This window comes from Oncorhynchus gorbuscha, linkage group LG12 (assembly GCF_021184085.1).
Source record: "Oncorhynchus gorbuscha isolate QuinsamMale2020 ecotype Even-year linkage group LG12, OgorEven_v1.0, whole genome shotgun sequence".
NCBI classification, from domain to species: Eukaryota; Metazoa; Chordata; class Actinopteri; order Salmoniformes; family Salmonidae; genus Oncorhynchus; species Oncorhynchus gorbuscha.
The window spans coordinates 17,504,016-17,516,324 of record NC_060184.1 but is presented as its reverse complement, the minus strand read 5'-3'; the positions used below and the strand labels follow the sequence as shown (position 1 = coordinate 17,516,324).

Here is a 12,309-nt window from a genome sequence, read left to right as displayed (position 1 = left end):
AGCCATACGCAATAAACATAACAGGAGAACCATACACGCATTTACGAAACGCTTATGTCAACAAATTATTAATGCTGTTATAAATATATATAGCTCATGGATATGTTATGAAGTAATTATGTGCCATTTTATTAAGGCTACTATGTAGACTATAATCAATGGCAACTTGTGACAATGGGTTGCTGCTGCCACATGGATAGTTCACAGATGAACGTTCATGTCAGATCACATTGTGTGGCCTCACATTCTTATGGGCCACTGTTGATAGCTGCACCTTTGGGTCAATCAGGGTCCTCTCACAAGCAGTGAAATACAGTACTATAGTGGCCTATTGCTCTTGCCAAATGTGCTGAGGCTGATCAATCACAAAGGGTGTCAACAAAGGCACCACAATGGTTTTAAAATCAAGAATGACATGAGAAGTAGAGTAGAAAATAGCATTACCCTCAGAACAAGTTACCTATCGTCTCTTTGATTCTGTGAAGGATGAGTTTGAAGAGAATGCACTCATAGAATAGGGAACAGACATGCATGACTGTGGATGTGTGGCAATCTCAAAGTAAAGGACAGGCATGACTGTGGATGTGTGGCGATCTCAAAGTAAAGGACAGGCATGACTGTGGATGTGTGGCGATCTCAAAGTAAAGGACAGGCATGACTGTGGATGTGTGGCGATCTCAAAGTAAAGGACAGGCATGACTGTGGATGTGTGGCGATCTCAAAGTAAAGGACAGGCATGACTGTGGATGTGTGGCGATCTCAAAGTAAAGGACAGGCATGACTGTGGATGTGTGGCGATCTCAAAGTAAAGGACAGGCATGACTGTGGATGTGTGGCGATCTCAAAGTAAAGGACAGGCATGACTGTGGATGTGTGGCGATCTCAAAGAAAAGGACAGGCATGACTGTGGATGTGTGGCGATCTCAAAGAAAAGGACAGGCATGACTGTGGATGTGTGGCGATCTCAAAGAAAAGGACAGGCATGACTGTGGATGTGTGGCGATCTCAAAGTAAAGGACAGGCATGACTGTGGATGTGTGGCGATCTCAAAGTAAAGGACAGGCATGACTGTGGATGTGTGGCGATCTCAAAGAAAAGGACAGGCATGACTGTGGATGTGTGGCGATCTCAAAGTAAAGGACAGGCATGACTGTGGATGTGTGGCGATCTCAAAGAAAAGGACAGGCATGACTGTGGATGTGTGGCGATCTCAAAGTAAAGGACAGGCATGACTGTGGATGTGTGGCGATCTCAAAGTAAAGGACAGGCATGACTGTGGATGTGTGGCGATCTCAAAGTAAAGGACAGGCATGACTGTGGATGTGTGGCGATCTCAAAGTAAAGGACAGGCATGACTGTGGATGTGTGGCGATCTCAAAGTAAAGGACAGGCATGACTGTGGATGTGTGGCGATCTCAAAGTAAAGGACAGGCATGACTGTGGATGTGTGGCGATCTCAAAGTAAAGGACAGGCATGACTGTGGATGTGTGGCGATCTCAAAGAAAAGGACAGGCATGACTGTGGATGTGTGGCGATCTCAAAGAAAAGGACAGGCATGACTGTGGATGTGTGGCGATCTCAAAGTAAAGGACAGGCATGACTGTGGATGTGGCGATCTCAAAGTAAAGGACAGGCATGACTGTGGATGTGTGGCGATCTCAAAGAAAAGGACAGGCATGACTGTGGATGTGTGGCGATCTCAAAGTAAAGGACAGGCATGACTGTGGATGTGTGGCGATCTCAAAGAAAAGGACAGGCATGACTGTGGATGTGTGGCGATCTCAAAGTAAAGGACAGGCATGACTGTAAAGGACAGGCATGACTGTGGGTGGATGATGTGTGGCGATCTCAAAGAAAAGGACAGGCATGACTGTGGATGTGTGGCGATCTCAAAGTAAAGGACAGGCATGACTGTGGATGTGTGGCGATCTCAAAGTAAAGGACAGGCATGACTGTGGATGTGTGGCGATCTCAAAGAAAAGGACAGGCATGACTGTGGATGTGTGGCGATCTCAAAGTAAAGGACAGGCATGACTGTGGATGTGTGGCGATCTCAAAGAAAAGGACAGGCATGACTGTGGATGTGTGGCGATCTCAAAGTAAAGGACAGGCATGACTGTGGATGTGTGGCGATCTCAAAGAAAAGGACAGGCATGACTGTGGATGTGTGGCGATCTCAAAGTAAAGGACAGGCATGACTGTGGATGTGTGGCGATCTCAAAGTAAAGGACAGGCATGACTGTGGATGTGTGGCGATCTCAAAGAAAAGGACAGGCATGACTGTGGATGTGTGGCGATCTCAAAGTAAAGGACAGGCATGACTGTGGATGTGTGGCGATCTCAAAGGAAAGGACAGGCATGACTGTGGATGTGTGGCGATCTCAAAGTAAAGGACAGACAGAAGAAGCAAAAACAGCAACACAAAACTCTAACATGCATTTACATATTCAGAGAGTGGGGACAGGAATGTGCCAGTTTCATTATGTTTTCCACTGTGGCATAGGGAGTTAAAATCCCCTTAATTAGTTGTTCTACCAGTTACCCTCGTCCGCCCAAACAACTTTTCAAGAAATACAAAGACGAGGTTAAGCTTGTGATTTATCAAAGCAAAATTCATAAAGAGTCTATTCAGTGTGAGATGAAACCACAAAATGCTCTCTGCCAATTGCCTATAGTGACAGCAAATATACCAGAGTGAGTGAGTCTTGAGTCGGGGCCTTTATCCTGTGCAGCTGTGACAACGGCTGTTGGCTGCAGGTTTGCGGCTTGCCACAGTGTGTTTACCTGGAGATGAATCTGAAAGGCAGCGGGACAGGGAGGACACACAACCAAGGTGAAAGGGAACAAGAGACGGCTGTTTCAGATCTGAGGAGAGCAGTTTTGCACAAGCTGGCTGGACCATCATGCACTCTGCACACACACACAGGGGCCCGAGACCCGGAAGAGTGCAGTATCTCAACCAATACACTCCTTTTCACATTGAAAGCATATTGTGGGTTGAAATGGAAGACCGTTTAGATTTCACAGGATCCATTAGCATGAAATTCAGCATTCCAGGTCCCTGTCATGCAACAAGCCTCCTTTAAGGAATAAATGATTAACCTATAGAAAAAAACGTTTTTTTCTCTTCTTTTGGTGTGGATGAGTTGAATGAACACAGTTTTATTTCAACAATTGAGATATGCATGTATGTGTAATCTACTGCATTCTACTGTATACTATGATAGTAGTTGATCATTTTTCATTACAGTAAATCTTTCTTCTGAAACCTATTATAGCTGACGGCTTTGTGCCCATTTTCCCATCAGCCCGATGGCTCTTGGCTTGGACATTACAGCGATTTGTTGTATCCCCTCATGTGAATAAGGGAAATACAAAACATGACAGCACAAAGACACTTCCATCCATCGCAGCGACATCAAGCTACCTCCCATTGTCCTCTGATTTTCATGATACAATGTTAACTGAGAAACAGTGTGGGGTCCTTCTTCAGTAGAACCAGCGAGAGCTTCACTGATGTCATTCTGAGCTCAATGACAAAGCTCCCTGCCGGCAAACAACATAAGTGTCCAATCTGTGTTTGTCAACCAGAGAATGCCCCTTCCACATCCTAATAAACCTTCTCCTTTTCAAGCTCTGACAGCAAACAGGCTACCCACAGTGGAGGCCAATGACATGGCCACTCCTCAGGCTGCATCCCAAATGGCTCCCTATTCCTTATATAATCCACTAATTTGGACTAGGCACCATACGATTCTGGTAAAAAGTAGTGCACAATCTAGGGAATAGGGTGCCATTTGGGACACAACCTCAGATTAGCTAGGAATACACAGCAGCCTCCTGCAGTTCTGGACAAACATGGCCCTTCTACATATGAAGCACATTGAGGTAGGCAGGGTGAGAAACAGCTGCCCGGTGGGGAAGCCACCACTCCTTCCCAGAACTTCCTAGGCCGACCCATCTGGACCTTACCCTTAGCAGTAGCAGCCAGCTGTCTTCCTGGCTATGCAGGCCACCCTAACAGCCAGCCAGATGTGTGTATCTCAGGTGAGCAAATATTGTCACTTAGTTAAGACTTCTGTGTTCCCCTCCTACAGAGGCTGCTGTGTATTCCTAGGGGCTGCAGGAAGTGCAAGTAGCACTGTGAAGTTCCCTGGAATGAGAACCTATAAGATGCACAGCAGGGGGGGGGTTGCTAATTAAACTAAGGGATGCCCACCTCAACCCTCCATCACTAACCATGTACGATAGTTAACGATAGTTAACTGGGTTCTAAAGTTAACTGAGTATGATAGTTAATGGCACCCTATTCTCCAAATTGTGCACTAGTTAGTGCACTAACTAAGACCCATAGGGCTCTAAATAATAGTAGTGCACTAACTGTATGGAACATAATATCTTTTCGGATGCACCAACAATCTCTTTCCAAGCTAATTTCATTCTTCATCCTCACAATTCCCGATCACCACAGCCAGGATCATTCTCAAATCAAATTTGATTTGTCACATGCTTTGTAAACAACAGGTGTAGACTAACAGTGAAATGCTCACCGGTCATTCCAAACAATGCAGAGAGACATTTTTTTTTGAAATAGTAGAAAAATAATAACACAAGGAATAAAAACACAATGAATAACAATATATACAAAGGGTACCGGTATCGAGTCGATATGCAGGGTTACGAGGTCATTTAAGTAGATATGTACATATATGTAGGGAGAAAGTGACTAGGCAACGGGATAGATACTAAACAGTAACAGCAGCGCATGTGATGAGTCAAGAGTTACTGCAAAAAGGGTCAACGCAGATATTCTGGGTAGCTATTGGTTAACCACTTAACTATTTAGCAGTCTTATAGCTTTGGGGTAGAAGCTGTTCAGGGTCCTTTTGGTTCCAGACTTTGTGCATCGATTCCGCTTGTCGGTGGTAGCAGAGAAAACAGTCTATGACTTGGGTGGCTTCCTCTGACATCGCCTGGTATAGAGATCCTGTCTGCAAACGTAATGATGGTGTTGCAGTAGTGCATGGCCACGCAGTTGTGGGTGAACAGGGAGTGCAGGAGGGGACTAAGCACACCTGAGGGGCCCCCGTGTTGAGGGTCAACGTGACAGATGTGTTGCTACCTACTCTCACCACCTGGGGGCGGCCTGTAAGGAAGTCCAGGATCCAATTGCAGAGGGAGGTGTTTAATCCCATGGTCCTTAGTTTAGTGATGAGCTTGGAGGGCACAATCGTGTTGAATGCTGAACTGTAGTAAATAAACAGCATTCTCACATAGGTGTTCCTTTTGTCCAGGTGGGAAAGGGCAGCGTGGAGTGCAATAGAGATAGCGTCATTTGTGGAGCTGTTGGGGCAGTATGCGACTTGGAGTGGGTCCAGTGTGTCTGGTATGAGGATGTTGATGTAAGCCATGAACAGCCTTTCAAAGCTACAGATGTGAGTGCTGTGGGGCGATAGTCATTTTGAAAGGTTACCTTGGTGTTCTTGTGCACAGGGACTATGGTGGTCTGCTTGAAACAGGTAGGTCAGGGTTCCCCAACTGGCGGTCTGTGGGCATTAATTTGGCCTGCGGGTGTTTCTAGTTAATGATCCCTGATGAAAGTATTACAGATGGGGTCAGGGAAAGGTTGAAAATATCAAAGTCAGCACATGCTCTGAGTACGCGCCCTGGTAATCCTTGTGAATGTTCTCACATTAGCTACGGAGAAAGTGATCACACAGTCGTCTGGAATAGCTGGTACTCTCATGCATAGGTTCAGTGTTGCTAGCCTTGAAGCGCACTTAGAAGGTATTTAGCTTGTCTGGTAAGCTCACGTCACTGGACAGCTCGCGGATGGGTTTTCCTTTGTAATCAGTGATAGTTTCCATGCCCTGCCACATCGGATGAGCGTCAGAGCCGGTGTAGTAGGATTTGATCTTGGTCCTGTATTGACGCTTCACCTGTTTGATGGTTTGGTGTAGCGTGATTTCACATAAGCGTCCGGATTAGTGTCCCGCTCCTTGAAAGCGTCTGCTCTAGCCTTTAGTTCAGTGTGGATGTTGCCTGTAATCCATGGTTCCTGGTTGAGATATGTACGTACGTACAGTCACTGTGGGCACGACGTCGTTGATGCACTTAATAATGAAGCCAGTGTCTGATGTGGTACTCCTCAATGCCATCGGATGAATCCTGGAACATATTCCAGTCTGTGCTAGAAAAACAGTCCTGTAGCTTAGCATCTCCTCATCGGACCACTTCCGTATTGATACTTTCTGTTTGAGTTTTTGCTTTTAAGCAGGAATCAGGAGGATATGTTCAGATTTGCCAAATGGAGGGTTAGGGAGGGTGAGGGAGGGCGAGGGAGGGTGAGGGAGGGCGAGGGAGGGTGAGGGAGGGTGAGGGAGGGTGAGGGAGGGTGAGGGAGGGCGAGGGAGGGTGAGGGAGGGTGAGGGAGGGCGAGGGAGGGTGAGGGAGGGTGAGGGAGGGCGAGGGAGGGTGAGGGAGGGCGAGGGAGGGTGAGGGAGGGTGAGGGAGGGTGAGGGAGGGCGAGGGAGGGTGAGGGAGGGTGAGGGAGGGCGAGGGAGGGTGAGGGAGGGTGAGGGGGAGGGCGAGGGGAGGGCGAGGGAGGGTGAGGGGAGGGCGAGGGAGGGCGAGGGGGAGGGTGAGGGAGGGGTGAGGGAGGGCGAGGGAGGGTGAGGGAGGGTGAGGGAGGGTGAGGGAGGGGAGGGAGGGTGAGGGAGGGTGAGGGAGGGCGAGGGAGGGTGAGGGAGGGTGAGGGAGGGCGAGGGAGAGTTTGTATGCGTCTCTGTGTGGAGTAAAGGTGATCTTGGGGCGGCAGGTGATGGTTAGAGCATTGGGCCAGTAACAGAAAGGTTGCTAGATTGAATCCCCGAGCTGACAAGGAAAAAATCTGTCGTTCTGCTCCTGAACATGGCAGTTAATCCACTGTTCCTAGGCTGTCACTGTAAATAACAATTTGTTCATAACTGACTTGCCTAGTTAAATAAAGGTTACATTTTTTATCCTCTAGTTGCACAGGTGACATGCTGGTAGGAGTTAATAAGTAAAACTGATTTACGTTTTGCTGCATTAAAATCACCAGCGAGCATTTTCTTGTTTGTTTATGGCCCTATACAGCTCGTTGAGTGTGGTCTTATTGCTAGCATCGATTTGTGGTGGTAAATAGACAGATACTAAAAATATAGATGAAAACGCTCTTGGTAAATAGTGTGGTACAGTATTCTAACTCAGGTGAGCAGAACGTTGAGACTTCCTTGATATTAGAGATCACTCACCAGTTTTTGTTAACAAAGAGACACACACCCCCTCCTCTGAGCTTCCCGGGACACAGCTGTTCTGTCCTGCCGATGTATAGAAAAAACATCTCGATTTATATTTACTACTGTATGTCGTTGCTCAGCCACGACTCATAGGACATTACAGTTATTCAGATCACTTTGATAGGATAGTCTCGAACGGAGCTCATCCAGTTTATTCTCCAGTGATTGAACAGAGTGTAGAGGTGATTTTATCCACTCTGACATAGTTTCGTCGGGTATCCCGTGCTTCGGCCTCTATAGCGCCGTCTCCTCCTTCTTCGATTGTCAGGATTTGGGACTGATCCGCGGTAATTAATATGTTGTTCTCCTCTGACTCATTGAAGTAGAAGTCCTCGTCCAAATGTAAGTTAGTGACAGCTGTTCTGATGTCCAGAAGCTCTTTTCAGTCATAGGAAACAATGGCGGAAACATTATGTAAAAAAAAAAGTCATGATCACTGCAACACAAAAATACACTAAATAGCATGCATTTAGCAAACTATTTAATCACATTTTGGGTGTATATTTTAAATACAATTCCCATGACCACTGGTCTATAAAACAGGTTGCATTTTTGTCCTGAGGAGGATTCACCTGCAGACAAAGTCAAGTCAAAGATAACTAACAACTGCCCTATTCAATGGTGGTCAACCGGTCTATATGTTGATATTGTCTACATGAGCAAGACCAAAGCATTCTTTGACCGTATGATTATAGATTGCCTTCTAAACATTTTGGTCCCACTTTAAACAAAGTACAATTTATAAAGGCTTTATATAGCATACATAAAGGCTTCATAAGCACTACAGAACTGCGTCACAAATAATCTATAAGCGAATGTCATTGTCAAATGTGACATAATGCACTATGTACAGATAACTGCCAAAATAAAGGAAACACCAACATAAAGTGTCTTAATAGGGCGTTGGGCTGCCACGGGACAGAACAGCTTCAGTGCACCTTGGCATAGATTTTACAAGCGTCTGGAACTCTATCGGAGGGATGTGAAAAATTATTCGATGAGAAATTCTTTAATTTGGTGTTTTGTTGATGGTGGTGGAAAACGCTGTCTCACGTTATAAGTGTTCAATTGGTCTGAGATCTAGTGACTGAGACACACACACCCTTTAAACCCCATATGCTCCTATGAGACCACTCTTTCAATAACTTACTGAAATCTCTTTTTCTAGCCATGCATGGTAGCCAAAATAATGGGAAAACTGGGCATTTTTATACATGACTCTAAGCATGATGGGATGTTAATTGCTTAATTAGAAACCACACCTGTGTGGAAGTACCTGCTTTCAATACACTTTGTACAACATTTACTGAAGTGTTGCCTTTATTTTGGCAGTTACATGTACATTGTGCATTATGTCACATTTGGCAATTGATCCTACAGTGGAAATGTAATGAAGCTGTTCTTACCATGAAGCTGTTCTGACCATGCCTCAGGACTACCTGACATGATGACTCCTTGCTGTCCCCAGTCCACCTGGCCGTGCTGCTGCTCCAGTTTCAACTGTTCTGCCTTATTATTATTGGACTATGCTGGTCATTTATGAACATTTGAACATCTTGGCCATGTTCTGTTATAATCTCCACCCGGCACAGCCAGAAGAGGACTGGCCACCCCACATAGCCTGGTTCCTCTCTAGGTTTCTTCCTATGTTTTGGCCTTTCTAGGGAGTTTTTCCTAGCCACTGTGCTTCTACACCGCATTGCTTGCTGTTTGGGGTTTTAGGCTGGGTTTCTGTACAGCACTTTGAGATATCAGCTGATGTACGAAGGGCTATATAAATAAATTTGATTTGATGTCACTCTTTATACACCATTTATAGAGTTTGACATAAGCTTCCAGATGATTTGTGAAGCATTTATGTAGTGCTAATAAAGGCTTAATGTATGCTATATAAAAGCCTTTCTTTATAAGTTGTACTTTGTTTGAAGTGGGACCAACATTTAATTTAATAGTGCATAATACTAAACAGACATAATAAACGCATAAGGCATTCATATTTAGAATCATATAGATGAATCTATCTGTGAGTGCAGCTGCCTGTAGGTCGTCTCTCACCTTTCTTGTGAAAGAAGAATAGACTAAATATTACATAAGTATTTTCTGTGTATATTGAATTGAACCCCCCCAACCATTCATGTTAATTTTAAGAACCAAATTAAACAGATGTATTATCCCTGCCTGTTATCTTGAGTACAGTGACCCCTTGTGGTGAGTTCTCGCAGTACCAGGGAGCAGTGCTCAGATAAATGCTTTTCATACCGCCCTGAATGTCTCACCTGCGTTTCCGTACTGCACTCAGGAAGTAAAATTATACAAGGGCATGTGAGGTAGGTTGGTATGATATACCAATACAACATAGTTCATTTGTAATACATCATGCATTTAATGTTTTATGATATTTGTACTAAAAGGTCTGAGTTGTCTGTGCGTACTCGCCTTCTCTGCTGAAATGAATAGCTGTCTGCGAACTTGAATGCATTGCGGACTCCATTGAAAGTGAACCTTACCCAAGCCTCCGTCTTTCCTAGATGGCCCCCAAACCATTAGCACCGTTAGCAAGGAGACTGTTCAAAGGAGTAGTACTACTTGAAGTTGCAGGTGTGCTCGGTGCTTATAGTCTTTTTTACAAGATGAACACAAGTCAAGGTATTATTTACATTTTATATAGAAAGGACGTCATGGACTCTACCTTGGGCTATGTACACCTTTGTAACAACATTTTCTGTTTTTGTTTTTAGATTTCAGGAACAGAATGAACAACATGCTTCCCTCTGTCCTGGAAGGTAAGGGCTGTAGACAGTTCAAAACACACACAAACTGGAGGAATTGGTCCTCAATTCCAAGCTGCACAGCAATGAAATCAGCCGATATTATTACACTTTTCCCCCCAGTTACAATTACTGCAAACCATCTCCTAGTATACTGTTTTCATTTTGTATTTCTTGTGTAAACCTATACAAAATACAATACAGAGTTAAAATAGCTATACAGAGAATACATAATTTCACTGGTATTTAGTCGTTTCTCCAATGATTGGAAGTACAACCTGGAACTGGCAACAGGGTTAGATTAATGAATATACCGGTGTATTGCCTCAGTGGAAACAGTTGCAAAACATTTTGCTACAGTGGACATGCTGCCCACTGAACCATCATGTGATTAAATGTGTTGAATGCTGAGAGACTATCACTCTCTTTCCAGTTTATTACAAGTCCAACGAATATGCTGGGGTTTATGGGATTCGAGAGAAAGACCTTGAAGATTGGTCCAAGAAGGAATAAAGGTGTGTGAACACAAACATAAGTAATCTTAGGTCCAGAAAGTATTACTTCTTCTTGATAGTCTTTTTGCCAGCCCTTGGTTTGCCAAACTGTTTCTTCTTGTTAAACATGGCCTTCTTCTTCAGTAGTGTCTTGATGTCTCTGCCACGGACCCAGTCGTCTCTCTGGGCTTCCCACTTGAGCTGCCTGACACCTGAAGGAAGAGAAGACATTTACATTTTACATTTAAGTCATTTAGCAGACGCTCTTATCCAGAGCGACTTAAGACAGAAGAGCAATGAGCAAAAACCAGACTGCATCCTCTACTAAAGTTAGGTCATCATCTGTATTCAACAACCTGCTCCATATGAAATGTGCCCGGTGGTTATCGTCTTAGGGTTACCTTTAGATCAGTGGTTCTCCATCCTGGTCCTGGGGACCCAAAAACATTTGGTTTTTCCCTCGCACTACACACCGGAATCAAAGCCTGATGATTTGAATCAGGTGTGTAGCGCTAAGGCAAAAACTAAAATGTGCACCCCTTTTGGGTCCCCAGGACCAGGATGGAGAACCACTGCTTTAGAGCCATCATGCTTGAGAGAATAGCCTATTCTGTGCAACGTTAAAAGGACTACTAGAGTATGACTGGGTGTGCTATAGGGGGTTGATGGTTAATCGGTTAGCCACTGAAAATACATTTGAGCGGTCATGCTCATCAATCTATATATAGGTTAACCTGTATTATCTGGTGGAATTCAATTGGCGCGTGTGTATTTTTATTAGTCGTCATGCATCTTATTTAACACACACACACACACCCTAGTTTGAGGATCGGAATGACCCATCACCTGTCAGACAGCACAAGAGCAGGTCCTCAAAAAGCTAGTACTGCAGTGAAACATGCTTTTATGTGCAGCAAATAATTCTAAATGCAATCGTGTGTTAATGGTTTTGATGGCCACGATTAAAAAGAGCTGCCAGGTTTATTTCTTATTAAAGTGCATAGGCTATCATGTCACTCATTACTTTACATGTGAGCTTGAGGCAGTAATTGTTTGAAACCCACAACTTTCACTTTAAATAATGAGGAAGGTCTTACCTTCAAAGTAGCCTAGCCAAATTCTAACCATAGAAATGTGAAAGCAATTATTTTATAGAATTACCCAGAATTTCTGTTCTATTGGTTTCATATAAACTTTCTGTCGTTGTCCAGAAGCCAAAGGCACAATCCGAGTCATATTAGCAGCCCATCCTAGTTGTTGCTATTAGATTCCCCCTTTAAGTTTCTTAAAGGAGAGTTTCATATGGAACCCCTTGCAATAGAGTGGTGCTGTTTAGAGCGCTATTTTCCAACAAATGTCTGAAAATCACATTTTAATGATCTGCTTCATTACAACAGGTGCATGGTCAATAATAGGCTATAGCCTTTTGACTGTAAGACTATAGACTTGCTATTGTTGCATGTTTTCATTAAGCGCTTAATGAAACACGTCCGTTTCTTGTATGCATGCATAGTATTTTCTATTGGTCACGTCATTTTACTGTCTAGAAAAAAATGTAACAGTTTGTTGACCAGTTAATGAGGGTTGGTTAATCGGCAACAAAATTGCCCGAAATGTGCTTCCCTAGTATGCTCTAAACTGCTGTGAAGATACTGACTCTCTCCATGGGGGATATACTGTGGTTTTCCGCTAGTATCTAGCCAACTAAATAAAGTAATTTATATTAA

The 12,309-nt window shown here is 44.1% G+C and overlaps 1 protein-coding gene across 2 annotated transcripts; it reads left to right on the top strand.

The window, feature by feature from the left end:
- Positions 1-9,568: 9,568 nt before the first annotated feature.
- On the top strand, positions 9,569-12,309 carry LOC123990623 (protein CEBPZOS-like). Of its 2 annotated transcripts, none has more exons than XM_046291263.1 (5): positions 9,569-9,647; positions 9,849-9,966; positions 10,059-10,103; positions 10,522-10,603; positions 10,730-12,309. In XM_046291263.1, exons 2-4 carry the CDS (start codon positions 9,849-9,851, stop codon positions 10,599-10,601), a joined length of 243 nt encoding a protein of 80 aa, XP_046147219.1. In that variant the 5' UTR covers positions 9,569-9,647; the 3' UTR covers positions 10,602-10,603; positions 10,730-12,309. The 2 variants fall into 2 exon arrangements, with proteins under 2 accessions (XP_046147219.1, XP_046147218.1); XM_046291262.1 differs by having other exon boundaries at positions 10,727-12,309.

Coding starts and splice junctions, on each gene's coding strand:
- LOC123990623 (XM_046291263.1), top strand. CDS start 9,849: ATGGCCCCCAAACCATTAGCACCGTTAGCAAGGAGACTGTTCAAAGGA. Junction 9,967..10,058: donor CAAGATGAACACAAGTCAAG/GTATTATTTACA, acceptor TTTTGTTTTTAG/ATTTCAGGAACAGAATGAAC. Junction 10,104..10,521: donor GCTTCCCTCTGTCCTGGAAG/GTAAGGGCTGTA, acceptor CTCTCTTTCCAG/TTTATTACAAGTCCAACGAA.